The sequence below is a fragment of the Aotus nancymaae genome, unplaced genomic scaffold (assembly GCF_030222135.1).
Source record: "Aotus nancymaae isolate 86718 unplaced genomic scaffold, 86718_ANA_hifiasm-v0.15.2.pri h1tg000019l, whole genome shotgun sequence".
In the NCBI taxonomy this organism is placed as follows: Eukaryota; Metazoa; Chordata; class Mammalia; order Primates; family Aotidae; genus Aotus; species Aotus nancymaae.
In genome coordinates this window covers 44,412,057-44,426,334 of record NW_026988431.1, presented here as the reverse complement: position 1 = coordinate 44,426,334, position 14,278 = coordinate 44,412,057, and the positions used below count along the sequence as shown (strand labels likewise).

At 40.0% G+C, this 14,278-nt stretch overlaps 1 protein-coding gene across 1 annotated transcript in view; it reads left to right on the top strand.

Annotated features, from left to right (window-relative positions):
- Positions 1-239: 239 nt before the first annotated feature.
- CLRN1 (clarin 1) overlaps positions 240-14,278 on the top strand; it is a 40,312-nt gene continuing 26,273 nt past the window's right edge. Inside the window, exon 1 of the mRNA XM_012437156.2 lies at positions 240-511. Within this exon, the coding sequence (XP_012292579.1) occupies positions 259-511 (253 nt within the window). The 5' untranslated portion in view covers positions 240-258. The remainder of the gene's footprint in view (positions 512-14,278) is intronic.

The window sequence follows — 14,278 nt, the reverse complement described above, 5'->3', positions numbered from 1 at the left end:
TTTATAGATTCTTAGTCCAAAGATTTCCAATTAGGGAGAAGCCGCAGCAGAAAAGGAGAAAAACCAAGTACGAGTGATGAAGAGACCTTCATCTACTGACATTTAACCTGGCGAGAACCGTCGATGGTGAAGTTGCCTTTTCAGCTGGGATCTGTCCGTTCAGCTTCTGTAATAAATGCAGTCACAGGGGCAGTCCCTTCCCATTGCTCACAAAGGTCTTGTGTTTAAACCTCACCCTCACAGAGGCTGTTTCTCATCATGCCAAGCCAACAGAAGAAAATCATTTTTTGCATGGCTGGAGTGTTAAGCTTTGCATGTGCCCTCGGAGTTGTGACAGCCTTGGGGACACCGCTGTGGATCAAAGCCACTGTCCTCTGCAAAACAGGAGCACTGCTCGTCAATGCCTCAGGGCAGGAGCTGGACAAGTTTATGGGCGAAATGCAGTACGGGCTTTTCCACGGAGAGGGCGTGAGGCAGTGTGGGTTAGGAGCAAGGCCCTTTCGGTTCTCATGTAAGTAGCAGTTGCATGTGAATTATTTAATACTTCAGGCAGACAATTCCAGGTGTTGCGAGGAATTATATTTAAGAGTTTTGCCCTGTTTACTGCAGGACTTTTTAAACTGGTGTGAACCGTGTGAAAAAAAAACCTAAGGCTCTGAGCAATTTCTTCTTCCGAATTTTTACTATTTGTTTTCATTAATTAATACTTGCTTTTTATTATGCTAACAGAGTTCATTGTTACATAATTCAGGTGTTTGGAAAGATTAGCAATTAAGATTCTTAAGTGTTAATATTTATGTAAGAAATTATGGAGTTTTTAAAAAGTGAACTTGGGTAAGTAGGAAAGCTGTAAAAAATGATCTTTATGCCTTTTGTTCTTTATAGAGACACGGTCCTGGGCGCCTTACTTAACCCTACCTCCTTTGTCACCTTTTTCATCATTTCATTTCCTGCTCCCCACTTCCTTCCATTATTCCTTCTAAGACCTTTGCTGCTGCTAAATATTCAGTTTTCATTTTTAACCAATTTGGACTCATTTGGCTGTAGAAATTTAAAATGATCTTCTGTGCTAACTGGGAAAGAAATAGATGCCTATTTAGTATAGAAAATTTTAACCTGATTGACCTGCAAATCATGTAGAAAATGAGAGAGATTTTCTTGTCGTGATTTTTGTGAAATGGAAGTGTTAACCACAGTATTTATAACCTGTTTATCTTAAGAAGAGAATTTTTTAAAATTACCATGTGAATAGGCAACTCATTAAATGAAAATTAATAAGACGTCATTTGTTATATCTCCTACAACACACATTCAGAAGTTATTATTATTTCGGAAGGGTTGGTTTGGAACAATCTAAGAAGACACAGTCAGTAAATTACTGCATAAATCACTCTTCAGGAAAGGAGGTTACCAATTGAAGCATTTAAAATGAATTATTATTTCGCACAGGTTTTTTCCCCTTCTAGTATAGGTAGAAGGCTAAATTAATTGAATTTATTATTAACAGATGCAGTGCCTAATTAAATTTCAGTGCTGGTCTATTTATATTTCTGTAACATTCCTTCTATCTTCTCAGCAGTCATTGGACACCACCCTTCAGCTCACATAGGTTACTAAGTGATATGAATTTTCACAGGGCTCCAGAAAATTTCCAAGAATTAGTCATCAGCTTTTTAATTGATGAAGTGGATACCAGTTCTTTTCACTGAATGGCTTTTATGCATTAAGGTAATGGGGCTGTTAGAGTTGCTTAGTTTTCCTGGGGAAGGGGGAGAAAGGAAACAAAACAGAGTGTCATGCGATATGCAACTGTATTAAACAGCCGAAAAGGAAAAAAGATGAGAGATGATTTAACCATGAGTCACCGGCAGCCAATGTGTGAGTAAAGCTTCTCACAGATGAATTTAGACAAAAGCAGAGAGAGTACTGTCGAATTTTCTGGAGCCTTTACATTCTCTACAGTGAAATGAAGATAAACATAGGATATGTTTCAAAACAATAATAAGACGTTTTCTGAACACTTACTACATACTAAGCACTTGGTCCACTTTGTCTCATTTATCCTCACACAGCCACATTCTTCTGGGGTTGAGTGAATGACTTTTGCAGTTGTGCCCTATGCTGGTTCTGTCTAGGATGAAGTTGTTCTAATTGGGCGCCCCTCCCTTCGCTTTCTGTGAGGACTCACAGAACTGGTGGGGTTTAAACAGTACCCTCACTTATCTCACAGAATTGCATTAGTTCCCAGACACCCCTAACCTTCTCCCCCAGCCTAGTGAAGAAAATCTTCCATTTACTTGTTTGTTCTGACAACTCCCTCTACATACAGTAGACTATATATATTAAGCGTAAGGTATATACTATACATGTTGAAATCTCATCCATTTTGGTGAGGCCCAGCAAAGAATACTTACAGTATAGCTTTTTTTCCCCCTAAGCATAAAGGTATATTTTTCAATGCAGCATGAGAGAGAGTTAGGAAAATGAAAAAAAATAAATCCAATGGACTCCCCAAAGAGCATAATATTCATTTAAATAAACACCCCTCTCAGTGTTAAAACTTCCTAATCAACATGCCTTTGGGACACGTTGCACCCTCAAAGTTTATACTCCCATTGCAATGCAGCTTCACAGTTCGCATTTTTTCCATTCAAAATGTCATTATCCTGTCAAGGATATTTCATCAACGTTTGCTTGGATGAGAATCCTCCGATGTTGTTCCTGATAGAAATGTATAAGCCCTGTTCATATAAATGAATACAAGGTCAAACCTCGTTTTCTCAGTAGTGGCTTCCTTGGAGCAAAAATCAAGGACCTCCAGAGATCTCAGGAGGATAACTCTCCTGTTTCTTCCAGAGCTCAACTTATAATTAGCACACAATTCATTTCCCAGAATGTCCTCTTTCTTACTGTGCCTTTAGAAAGTTATTAAGCAAACTTTTGAATTTGCAGAATCTTACCGGTGTAGGAGGAATGAAAAAGGTAACTGATTAAGCTAACAATCACTTCGTGGCCAGTTTTCTTCATGTTGTCATGTTATCACCAGTTAAAAGGTATATTTCAATTCTGTTAGGTGGATAAACACTATTTTGCTTACCTAAACTTTTCATTTAGATCAGCATTGCCCAATAAAAATATACTACAAGTCACAAATGCAAGTCACATACGTAATTCTAAACGTCATCATAGCCACATTAAGAAACAAAAGTAAAAACAAACAGATGAAATTAATGATATTTTTTAAAACCCAAGATATCCAAAGTATTATCATTTTAACATATAATCAATAAAAATTTATTGAGACGTTTTACATTCTTTTTCTTGATGCTGCCTTTGAAATCTAGAGTGTATTTTACATTTACATTATATCTGATTCAGTCTAGCCACATTTCACGTGCTTTTTGTGGTTTCAAGGAGCAGAGAGTTTAATAGGCAAGAAAGAAAAGAGAAAGCAGAAGGAAGAGGCTCCCCCATACAGAGACAGAGGGAAGGGGGCTCCAAAGCTGAAAGAGGAGGTCCCCAAGTGCTGTGGACACCAGCCAGGTATATATGCAGAGGCTGGAGGAGGCGATGTCTGATTTGCATAGGGTCACGTGCTCATTTTTATGGCTACTGTATTGGTCAGTACAGATTTAGATGGAGATTTGATCTGAACAAGTTGCCCATTACAGTGTTCATATTTTAAGTGAATTTTTCCTGAGTTCTGCTGTACAAGTCCATGTGTGTTATTTTCATGTACAATGCATTTTTAAAACCCAGATAAACATGAGAATAAAGAATGGACCAGAAAAATAGTTTGGCAATGTAGTCATGTTTGTTCCTATTAAATGTTCCCTATTGACCACTCTAGCTCTTTTAATTATAACAAGAATCTGCCCTGCCAGCATGCACAGTTACGCTGGGAAAACTTCTGCCTCATTTACTCTGGCTGATTCTCATCCACTTATGGGTCAGTGGTTCATTTTCTAGAGGTCACCAGCATTCATACCTAGCACACAATTTCATTCATTGTAATGAAGGAATGTTTTCCTTTCAAAGAAACACAACTGGTGGGCTTAATTTTTCTTGATATGTCACCTGTAAAATTTTAATGATGATGTTTAAACTCTAAATGTAGCCATCAAGACAAAAACTGCCAATTTTGAGTTCTGTGTGTGTGTGTGTGGTGGGGGGGTTCTGTTTCAGTGATTTGAAAGACTGCAGAATATCATCAAAATATGATACCCAAGAATCATATGGTATCAATCATTCCTAGATATACTGATCTATTCATTGCCAAGACAGTTCAATGAGCTGGTAAAAACATATGGAATTATTTTCTTAAAATGTGAAAAATAAAATTTAACCGATCATGTATCACAGCTTGCAACTTTAGTCATACTTTGAAAAGCATTTTAATTTGAACCTCATGATTGAAAATTCATAAAAAGCTGAACAGAAATTAGTTCATTTCATATTTTAGAAAAGCAGAATTTCTTTACTAAATGAAGCATTTGACCCAGATTGGAGATAAATGTTGAAACTACTTCTGTGAGCAAGCAGGTGGCTTCTCAAACACATGTTGGGATGAAATAGCTGGGGCTCAGGGGCTCAGTGCCTGTCACTAAGAGTTGGTGTACTCTATCTCCATGGTCTCCTCCAAGTGTGACTCTTGTCTCCTGCTGACCTGACCTGCCCCTGCTCCTGAGTAGCTGGGACCACAGGCATGTGCCACCACACCTGGCTAACTTTTAAAAAAAAAAAATTTGTTGAGATGGGGTTGCCCAGGCAGGTCTCAAACTCCTGGGCTCAAGCAATCCTCCTGCATTGACCTCCCAAAGTGCTGGGATTATAGGCATGAGCCACTGTGCCTGGCCTCTCCAAGGGTATTCTTTACCCAGAAGAGGAACTTGGCAGAAATTATCCTCCAATTGGTAAGGAATATGGGGAAATTGACTTTGAGAAAAAGGAACTTCTGGTTCTGCCTGCCTACTCTAGAAAAAGAATTACTGTTTCTCCCTTTCCCTAATAACTGTCTTTCTATATTTATATAAAAGATTGCAGAATCAACATTGTTCAAGAATTATAATTTTGCATGTATACACATGTGCACATGCACACCCATATACCTTCCTTCCCTTTAAATCATCCCACACCCTAATAGTAGTAAAATCATTGACCCGCGCCTACCTGGGAGAGGAAGAGGAGTCTGACAGGGCAGGTCCTAAGTGGCACTCCTGGAACTTAACCCTGGTGTAACTTTACCTATTGGAGGATGACTCCACAACTGTTCTCACAATTTGCTGCTCTGCTTTCTTTACTAATTGCTGTAGGTGACTCATCTTCCTCAAGGACTTTCATACTTCTCAGAAGGAAAAAATATGGGGTGAGTCTCTGCCACTCACAAAAGATTAGACCTTGAGAATGACAAAAGTCTATTAGTATATAGTCATTAATATTGAATTGCTTTTACAATATTATGATATTGATAGAATGATATTGATAAAAGGAATATTCAAATAAATAGAATTTCAGCTGCCCATTTATTGGGTGCCTCATAGGTGCCAGGCATTTTGTATGTATTATCTACAACCCTTACATGGGGGATGTTATAATGCTGTTTCTCTTGAAGACATATGGAAACTGGAAACAGAGAGGTCACAACAATTTTCCAAAGTCACATAGCTAGTAGGTAGCAGACTTGGGATTCCAATTCACATGCATATGATAGGTCATGCTCTTTCCTCTGCTACATTTTGCACCCTTAGAATATGAAAAAAGGATACAAAGAGATAAAATATGTAAGATTATCCTTCAGTTTCACCATCTATTTTAAGAATAGTATTGAAACCTCACAAAAGCTGGTTCTCATGTATCCATCTGAGAGTACTTGGCCTTATGACTTGAATTCATTCATTGCCTTTTTATTTCACATTTTAGTGACCCCGATGTCTAAATCTTAATCTTTGATCCTTGCAAGGGAAAACAGCCAAGTCAAGCCTGTTTAATAATATTGGTTAAGGAAGGCACATGCTTATGGTCAATCTTTGGGTTATGTAATTATATTACCTTAATGCTTGCAGTTTAGGTATAAGGCAGAGAGATCCGATCATATGTGTGATTAGCTAATTTAAGATCCCTGCCAACTAAAATCTTCATGGTATGATCTTCAAGGTTAGCTACTTTGACCACAGCAATGATTTTACCACAGCAATTAACAAAATAGCAGACTCTTTCCTGAGGTGACATGAACAGTTTTGTAACAGAGTCAAGGAACAAAAGAAAAGCAGGCACATAGAATTTGATTCATTTCAAAAACTAGTATTGTATTAAGAGCCAAGGGGACAGAATTGTAGCATCAATTAAAATCTTGTTTGAGGCCAGGCATGGTGGGTCACGCCTGTAATGGCAGCACTTTGGGAGGCCGAGGCGGGAGGATCACCTGAGGTCAGAAGTTCAAGACCAACCTGACCAACATGATGAAACCTCATCTCTACTAAAAACACAAAATTAGCCAGGCATGGTGGCACATGCCTGTAATCCCAGCTATTCAGAAGGCTGAGGCAGGAGAATCACTTGAACCCGGGAGGCAGAGGTTGCAGTGAGCTGAGATCGTGCCATTGTACTCCAGCCTGGGCAACAAGAGTGAAATTTCATTTCAAGAAAAAAAAATCTTGTTTGAAAAAAATAAAAGTTCGTTTTTAATCTCTGAAATATATTAGGGGTTTCATAACGTTATAGGTATATTTTTAAAAAACAAAACTCATATACATTAAACTGACAAATTTACCTCTCATCATGCAGCTAAACACAATTGTCTATGGTGAGATACACTCTTATTAGAGGTATGATAGAACTGACTCATAGCAAACTTTGTATCTGGTACACTAATTTATGCAGGGTTCATATTTTGCTCCCTCTCAGCATGTTATAACTGTGGCAAAGCCATTCTCAGGAGTTATTACCCCAAACATAATCATACCCCTGTGGATTAGGAGCAGTTAAATGGGTTCTGTTATCAGAGACACATATGTGCCACAGCAGCTGTCCTCCCTAAGCCACCATGGGTGATTAAGACTCACTGATGGGGCTGCCTCTGAATAGGCTTGAGTGAGGTGAATACACTTCAGCTGAGAGAAATCCAGGTAAGGGGCTGAGAAAATCAGATTTTGAATAGTTTTATCATAACATCAGGTCTCCTTCTTTTAAGTGCTGGGGTCACAGATTTAATTCAACCTGACCACACAGGCTTCAGAAGCCTGGCTTAATACCTGAGTGTGAGATTATGGGTGATATTAGATAAGATGAATGCATTGAGCTGATGTCAGAGAATGTCTTTTACTGGATTTTCATAATGACTGGCTGCAGATGGACTGAGGGGAAAGCCATGTCAAGAGCATTTCTGTAAGAAGAAAGAAATCTTCCCTCTTATTCTCTTTCAAGAAAATGAATAGCTGAGCACCAAGAGGCCAAATACTTTTTTTTAAAAAAAACACATCCTTTTATGTAGAGAAGGACAAGTTGAGACGAAAAACAGGACCTCTGAAACTGCCTTTATAGCTTTAATCTAGGAAGAAATTGTTGCACCATTGCTGACATCATTATCAGAGGCTGCCTTAGTTCTGAGAGCTTCACAGATGGCCTTTTCTGCATTTTACATCTGGCCAGATGAAGGCAAAAAGGGTTAATGAAACCAAAACTATTAGATCAGTGGTCCATAACTCTGGCTGCACTTTAGAATCATCTAGGGAGTCCCTAAAACTACTGATGCTGAGGCTCCATCCCAGACCAATTGAATCAGGATCTCTGGGGGCAGGACCTGAGCATTGGAATGCTTTAAAAGTTCCTCAGGGGACTCTAATGTGCAGCCAAGGCTGAGAATGACTGAGGTGGATGGTGGCCAAGACACGTGAGGCCAAGTGTTAGAAGCCCATACTGTTAGGGAAGGGGGAAGCCACGAGGAGGAAGGCAGGGGGAAGGAGCAGTATTTAGCATCTCTTCCACACAGTTAGGCAGTTTTCTGAACAAAAGTTAAACTGGGATCTTTGGCTTCCACTTTCATGAAGGGTCTTATGCCTTGTCCACAGCCACCTGGCCTCAGGCCAATGAGTAATCTGATTGATGAATCTGCAGTAAGAAACTGAGCATACTTGGCTGTCAGCCCTAGTGGCTTCCCCTGTTTCCAAATCTGCCCACCAGTTACAGGAGTCTGCTCACCAACTGGTCGGATTAAAGGAGTCAGCTCAGCTCTGTCCTTGGCAGGGAGGTCTTCAGCTGTCTGACCCTGTCTGTGACTGCATGGGTGAGGCTGCCTAATTTGGGGAACTCAATGGAAGATCTAAGCTATGTTCTCTAATAGTTTTATCAGAAATAAAGTTAACTTTTGACCTCCATCTGCCTGTCTCCTGTGGAAGGGCTGTGCTCCTTCCAAATAGACTTTCAGGGGTTCTCCTTAGAGGTGTGTTATCAGTCCAAAGATCGTTTTAGACCAGCCATTACAGAGGATGTCCAAGGAATTGCACAAGGGAAATAAAAGCAAGAATGAGAGCAATATATCAGACAGTGAGGAAAGTATGTAACTGGCTTCAAATAAGTAATTAACCATAAATCCAAAGTTCCAGCATTATTTATAGCAATAGTCACCCACCTGGTCAGGAAAAAAGGTAAAAGACTGAGCTACAGGATAGAAAGTTTGCCTGAATTCCATGTACTCCAAGGACTCCTGTGGAGTATTCCTTGGTCCCAATGCAGAGACATGTACTCTGACCACCCGTGGGCCAAATCCCTCTCACCCACCCTCAATGATTCCTCCTGGGATTTTCACCACACTGAGTTCTTACATTCCCCACTCTTCTCAGAGGAAACACAATTCTTCTGCTCTTCTCACGATGTTAAAAAATATTTAGGCAATTACTTAAAATTTACAGAGATCTTCTGCATAAATGATCTCACTTGTGTTTCTTGTAAGCTCTGTGATTTATTTCTTTTATTGTCTATGCTGATGGTTAAGGAAACTGAGACATAGAGATCAACATAGTAAATGGCAAAACCAGATTCATCTGACTTTCCTAACTCCAAAAGCCACGCTCCGTCCAACCCGCCATGCTGCTGCTCAGTTAATGCCTGGCTGTCTCTCTTCCCACCAGCACCTCCACCCATTGTGCTTGGTGGTACACAGTATTCCAACTGCCCGAGGCTCCTGAATGCCATTAAATATAGACTTATGTTGAATTTACTAGGATTTTTAAGATTTGTAGGATAAGAGATATGACTGTTAGACTGGAATCAGTAATAGATAAACGGGTAACAAAGTTTCAGAACAAAATATAATAGAAAACCCCAGCAGACAGAAGTAAAACAAATGTTAAGGCAACTGAAATGAAAACCATACATTTAGAAATATCAAATAAAACATAGACTAATGGCAGACAATAAAGGAACATAATTAGCAGTTAGTAAAAACACTTTTTATCCAGTAACCTTTTTTTTTATTATTGAGACAGAGTCTCACTTTATCATCCAGGCTGGAATGCAGTGGTGCAAGCTCTGCTCACTGCAAATTCTGCCTCCTGGGCTCAAGCAATTCATCTGCCTCAGCTGCCTGAGTAGCTAGGACTACATGCGTCCGTCACTGTGCCCGGCTAATTTTTGTATTTTTAGTAGAGACGAGGTTTCACCATGTTGGGCCAGGCTGGTCTTGAACTCCTGACCTCAGGTGATCCACCTGCCTCGGCCTCCCAAAGTGCTAAGGTTACAGGCGTGAGCCCCCACACCTGGCTGTAACCTATTGAAAATAACATTACTTGACATGTGAGACAAATTATTTGTAAGTTAGAGTATATGTGCCTTCAATGCTTCCACCCCTCCCTCCCCTAAAAAGATCACTGAGAGCCCACGGTGTGCCTAAATCTTCTGGTAGCCTCTGAGAATGTGAAAGGAATTAGAGGATACTTGTTCAACAACCCAGAATCTAGCAGAAGTGTTTTGAAATGACCAGTCACTTGGGAGAGCTGTACTAGCATATTATCCAGGATGGGCTTGGTTATGTTTTAACAAGCAAGTTTAAACTTTATAGGTTTGAAACAACGAAGATGTGTTTCTTGCTTGTGATTCATATTTCTTGGAGATTGGCTAGAGCTTCATTCCAGGATACGGCCACCATTTGGAATGTTGACAGCTACTGTAACAGAGAAAGTGGAGGCTCTCACAATGGCAATTAAATTCTCTGACCTGGAACTGACACATGCCACCTTCACTTACATTTTATTGGCCAAGGCTTGTTACACAGCCACATCTAACTTCAGAGAGGTCAAGCTGAGCAAATCCTACCGTGAGCTATAGATGGGTGAGCAGCCCTCATTATCATCACAATTATTGTATTTGTTATGAAAGCTCCAGGAAGGAGAGGTACTCTCTGTGAGGAATAGGCACAGGAAATTCAGAGGAAAGTTCTTAAAGATGAGGTAAATTTCACTAGATGGCATTGAAGAAACATTCCAAGTAAATGAACAGCTTAGGCAAATGTGCAAAGAGCCTATTGTGGCCCTAGTAAAGAATAAGCGTCAGAGTGTGGAGGAGGGAAAAAGTAAGGCTGGAGAGGAAGGCAGGAACCAGAACATGACAGACCCTGTTCATTTTCAGGCAGTTAAGTTCATCTTGCGGACGACGTGAAGCCATTTAAGAAAGGCAAGCAGCTACGTGACGGGACAGACGATGGATTGGAAGAAAATCAAAAGAGAAGTGGGGACTTTTCGGAAGCCTCCTCCAATATTTGAGGGTCTAAATCAAATCACTGGCAGAGAAATAGAAAGGAAGGGAAATATCTGCAAAATATTCAAAACAGAAACCAACAGAACTCGATGACAGAAGATGAGCCCAGGTTTCTGCTGGATGGACAGTTGTTAGGTTCTCTGAGATAAGGAATACAGAAGGAAAAAGTTGAGAGGGAGTATGAAATGATTTTTGGTCATGTTTAATTTGATCACTTGTGGAACATCAACCAGAGACGTCCATCAGTTATACCAATTTACAGGTTTTGAGAGAGGCCTGGGGTAGAGGTAGAGAGGTGGGAGGCAGCATTAGAGGCCGTAGTTGGAACCATAACTGAAGGTGGTATTTCCCAGGGAGGGGAGTTGAACAAGAAGGTAGACAAAGGTGTGCCCTAGAAAACACTAATATGAATGGGCAGAGAGGGGAGGCTTGCCAAGGAGATGGAGTGGAGAGTCAGTGAGGTGAAACCTTAGGAAAACAGACCTTCACCAAGGAAAACCGTCAGCACGCCTAAATGCCAGAGATGTCAAATGAGAGACACTGAAGATGGTCCTTTGAATGTTACAGCCAGAACACCACAGGGGACCTTTTCCAAAGCAGTCTTGATGAAGTAGTGGGGAAGGGAGGTCCCTGAAAGAGCTAAGGAGGGACTGGGAGATGAGGATGCCGAGATAGGGGTTGCAGGTATAAAAGGGACAAACTGCGGTCAGGAACTAGCCAGAGGATTTCTAAGACCAGGCTGTGGGTGGGGTGGGGTGGGGTGTGTGTACAGTGGGAAGACTTTGAGTATAATTCTGTACTAAGAAAATGGAGCAGTAGGGAGGAAAAGGCGGAAGAAAAATGGGAGGGTAAATAATGAAGTAGAAAGTTCCCTGCAAAGATGAGAAAGGATGAGTCTCAGAGCACAGGGAGAAAGCCCAGCCTTGGAGAAGAGAAAACTTTTCTTCCCTTAAGAATAACGGGAAGGTTGGGCATGCACCGTGGAGAAGGTGCAGACGGGTGGTCATGGGGTTCTGTCGAGCTGAGGGCATTCCGTGATAGCCTCACCTTTCTCTGTGAAATGAAAGAGTTTAGTTTACAAGATATTTTTGAGCACTTTGTAAGCCAGGTTCATACACTAAAAGAAATGGAGGTGGAGTGTGATAGATGCTTAAGAGTAGGGGAGGTGTGGAATATCTGACAAGGGACAGGGAGGAAAAATCTAGAAAAGGCATTGCAGATTGGGGGCCCATAGATTAGAGGCTCAGGGGTCTCCTCATTTGAGCAGGAGAGTAAGGGCGGGGAGGCAAGGATCACAGCCCCAAAATAGAGCGCCCCACCAAATGACTGCAGGAGGGCAGCTTTCCCATGAGAGCATCCCCATCACTGTTTTCACTCCAAGTCATTAACTTACGACTTACTCGGCTCTGTTTCATAATAGCAGACTCGAGTTCGAGTAAAATGAGGGTATGACAGCCTCTGTCTGCACGCCAGGGCATGCAGCATGGATTTCCTGTTTTGTTTTCTCTCTCCTGTGACTTAGATGCTTTCTGTTCTGCTACTAGGAAAGAGAACCCAGTGACTGGTTTTTTCTAGCTCCCTGTTTCTGACTAGGTATCTTGTCAGAAATCTCTGCTTTCCAGACTTCGTGGAGAGGGAATCAAGCTTTGAATCAGGGTTGAAAAAGTAGAGCTTAATATATGTATTACAAAATGGCACTCATGTTCCTGAGGTACCTTGTATCTATACCACGACTGGCATTCTTTTAGAAAGCACAATTACCCAAGTAATTCCTTTCCTGGGAATTCACCCAGAAAGGTTATTCCCACTTATCCCCCATCTCCAAAAGAAAAAAGAAAAAGGTATGTGCTTAGAGATGTTCCTGGAAGCATGAGCTGTAATACTGAAACGATACAAGATGACCTAACAGATTGCAGGGCATCCGTTTGGCAGAAAACTCATGCAGTTATCTAAATGATAGTTATGAAGACAATGTGTGTAACACAGAAAATGCTTATATTCTCAGTGAAAAGAACAGAAGGTGATCTCAAAACTGCATTGTGATAATAGTAATATAGGAAATGTAAGGCGAACAAAGATTTCAAAGGAATAAAAAGAAAAATTTTGTTTTTATATTGGTAAGAGTATGGGTGAAATTCCAATTTTAATTTTATTGTTACAATGTTGTTCATAAAAAAAGACATAGACAGTTATCCATAGACAGTTGGGCTTTAGGACAAACAGAAACAGGGTAAGAAGAAAACCCATCTTCCTTCAATCCTCCTTCTCTGCTAACAAAAAAGAGCTTTGTCATGCTCAGGTGTGCAATCAATTCTTTTTCCATATCGGGAACTTTAAACCCACTATTAAACAGGAGTCAGTTTCCATGTAACGTGCTGACAATCCCCCAAGTATGTTGGATTAATTCTTTTTTTTTGATAAGGCAATTTTAAATTCCATTTCAATTGCCAACCAGGGTCCTTCAACTTCTAAAAACCAAGTAAAACGAAACAAAAACATACTGGGTCCTGTCATCCCCTCTCACTACTACTATTTTATCTCCATTGCACTGAATTCCTCCCAAAACTCTTTCCACTCAGCTTTGTTTTCAGTTGGGTTTATTAAGGCATAATTTACATACAGTAAAATTCATCCTTCTTAGATTTAGAGGTCTATGAATTTTGACTAATGCATATTGACCTATAACGACCACCACGACCAAGATACAGAACACGTCCAGCACTCTCAAGTTTCCCCGTCCCGTTTTCGTCCATCTCCTCCCCTATCCCCAACCCCTTGGCAATGACTCATCTGTTTTCTGTCCTTATTTTGCTTCTTCCAGAATGTCATATATAAGGAATCATGCAGCATGCAGCCTCTTGAGTCTGATTTCTTTGAGTTACCATAGTGCATTTCACAGCTATCTGTGTTATTGTGAGTAACAGTATCTTTTTATTGCTAACTAGTATTTTATCACATGGATGGGCCACAGCTTGTTTATCCATTCACCTGTCAATGGATATCGTTTCCAGTTTTTGGCAAATATGAATAAACATTTGCATATGGATTTTTGTGTGGACACATGTTTTTAACTTTCTTAGGTAAATACCTAGCAATGGGATTCCTGGTTTACATGTTAAATCTATGTTCAGCTTTCTAAGTTCTGAAACAATTGGATATCTATATACAAAAATACAAAATTAACCTTGACTCAGACTTGTACCATATACAAAAAATAACCTCAAATAGATCACAAATGTAAATGTAAATCTAGAACTAAAAACTTCAAGAAGAAAAACACAGAAAATGTTTGTGACCTTGCATTCAGCAAATACTTCTTAGATTTGACATTTGAAACATGATACATAAAAAAATCTCGATAAATTGGAGTTCATAAAAATAAGAACTATTCTTCAAAAGACACTGATAAGAGAATGAAAATACAAGCCACAGATGGAGAAAATATTTGTGAATTTCTTATCTGATAAAGGGTTTGTATCCAGCATGCATAAAGACTTTTCAAAACTCGGTAATAAACAATTCAATAAGG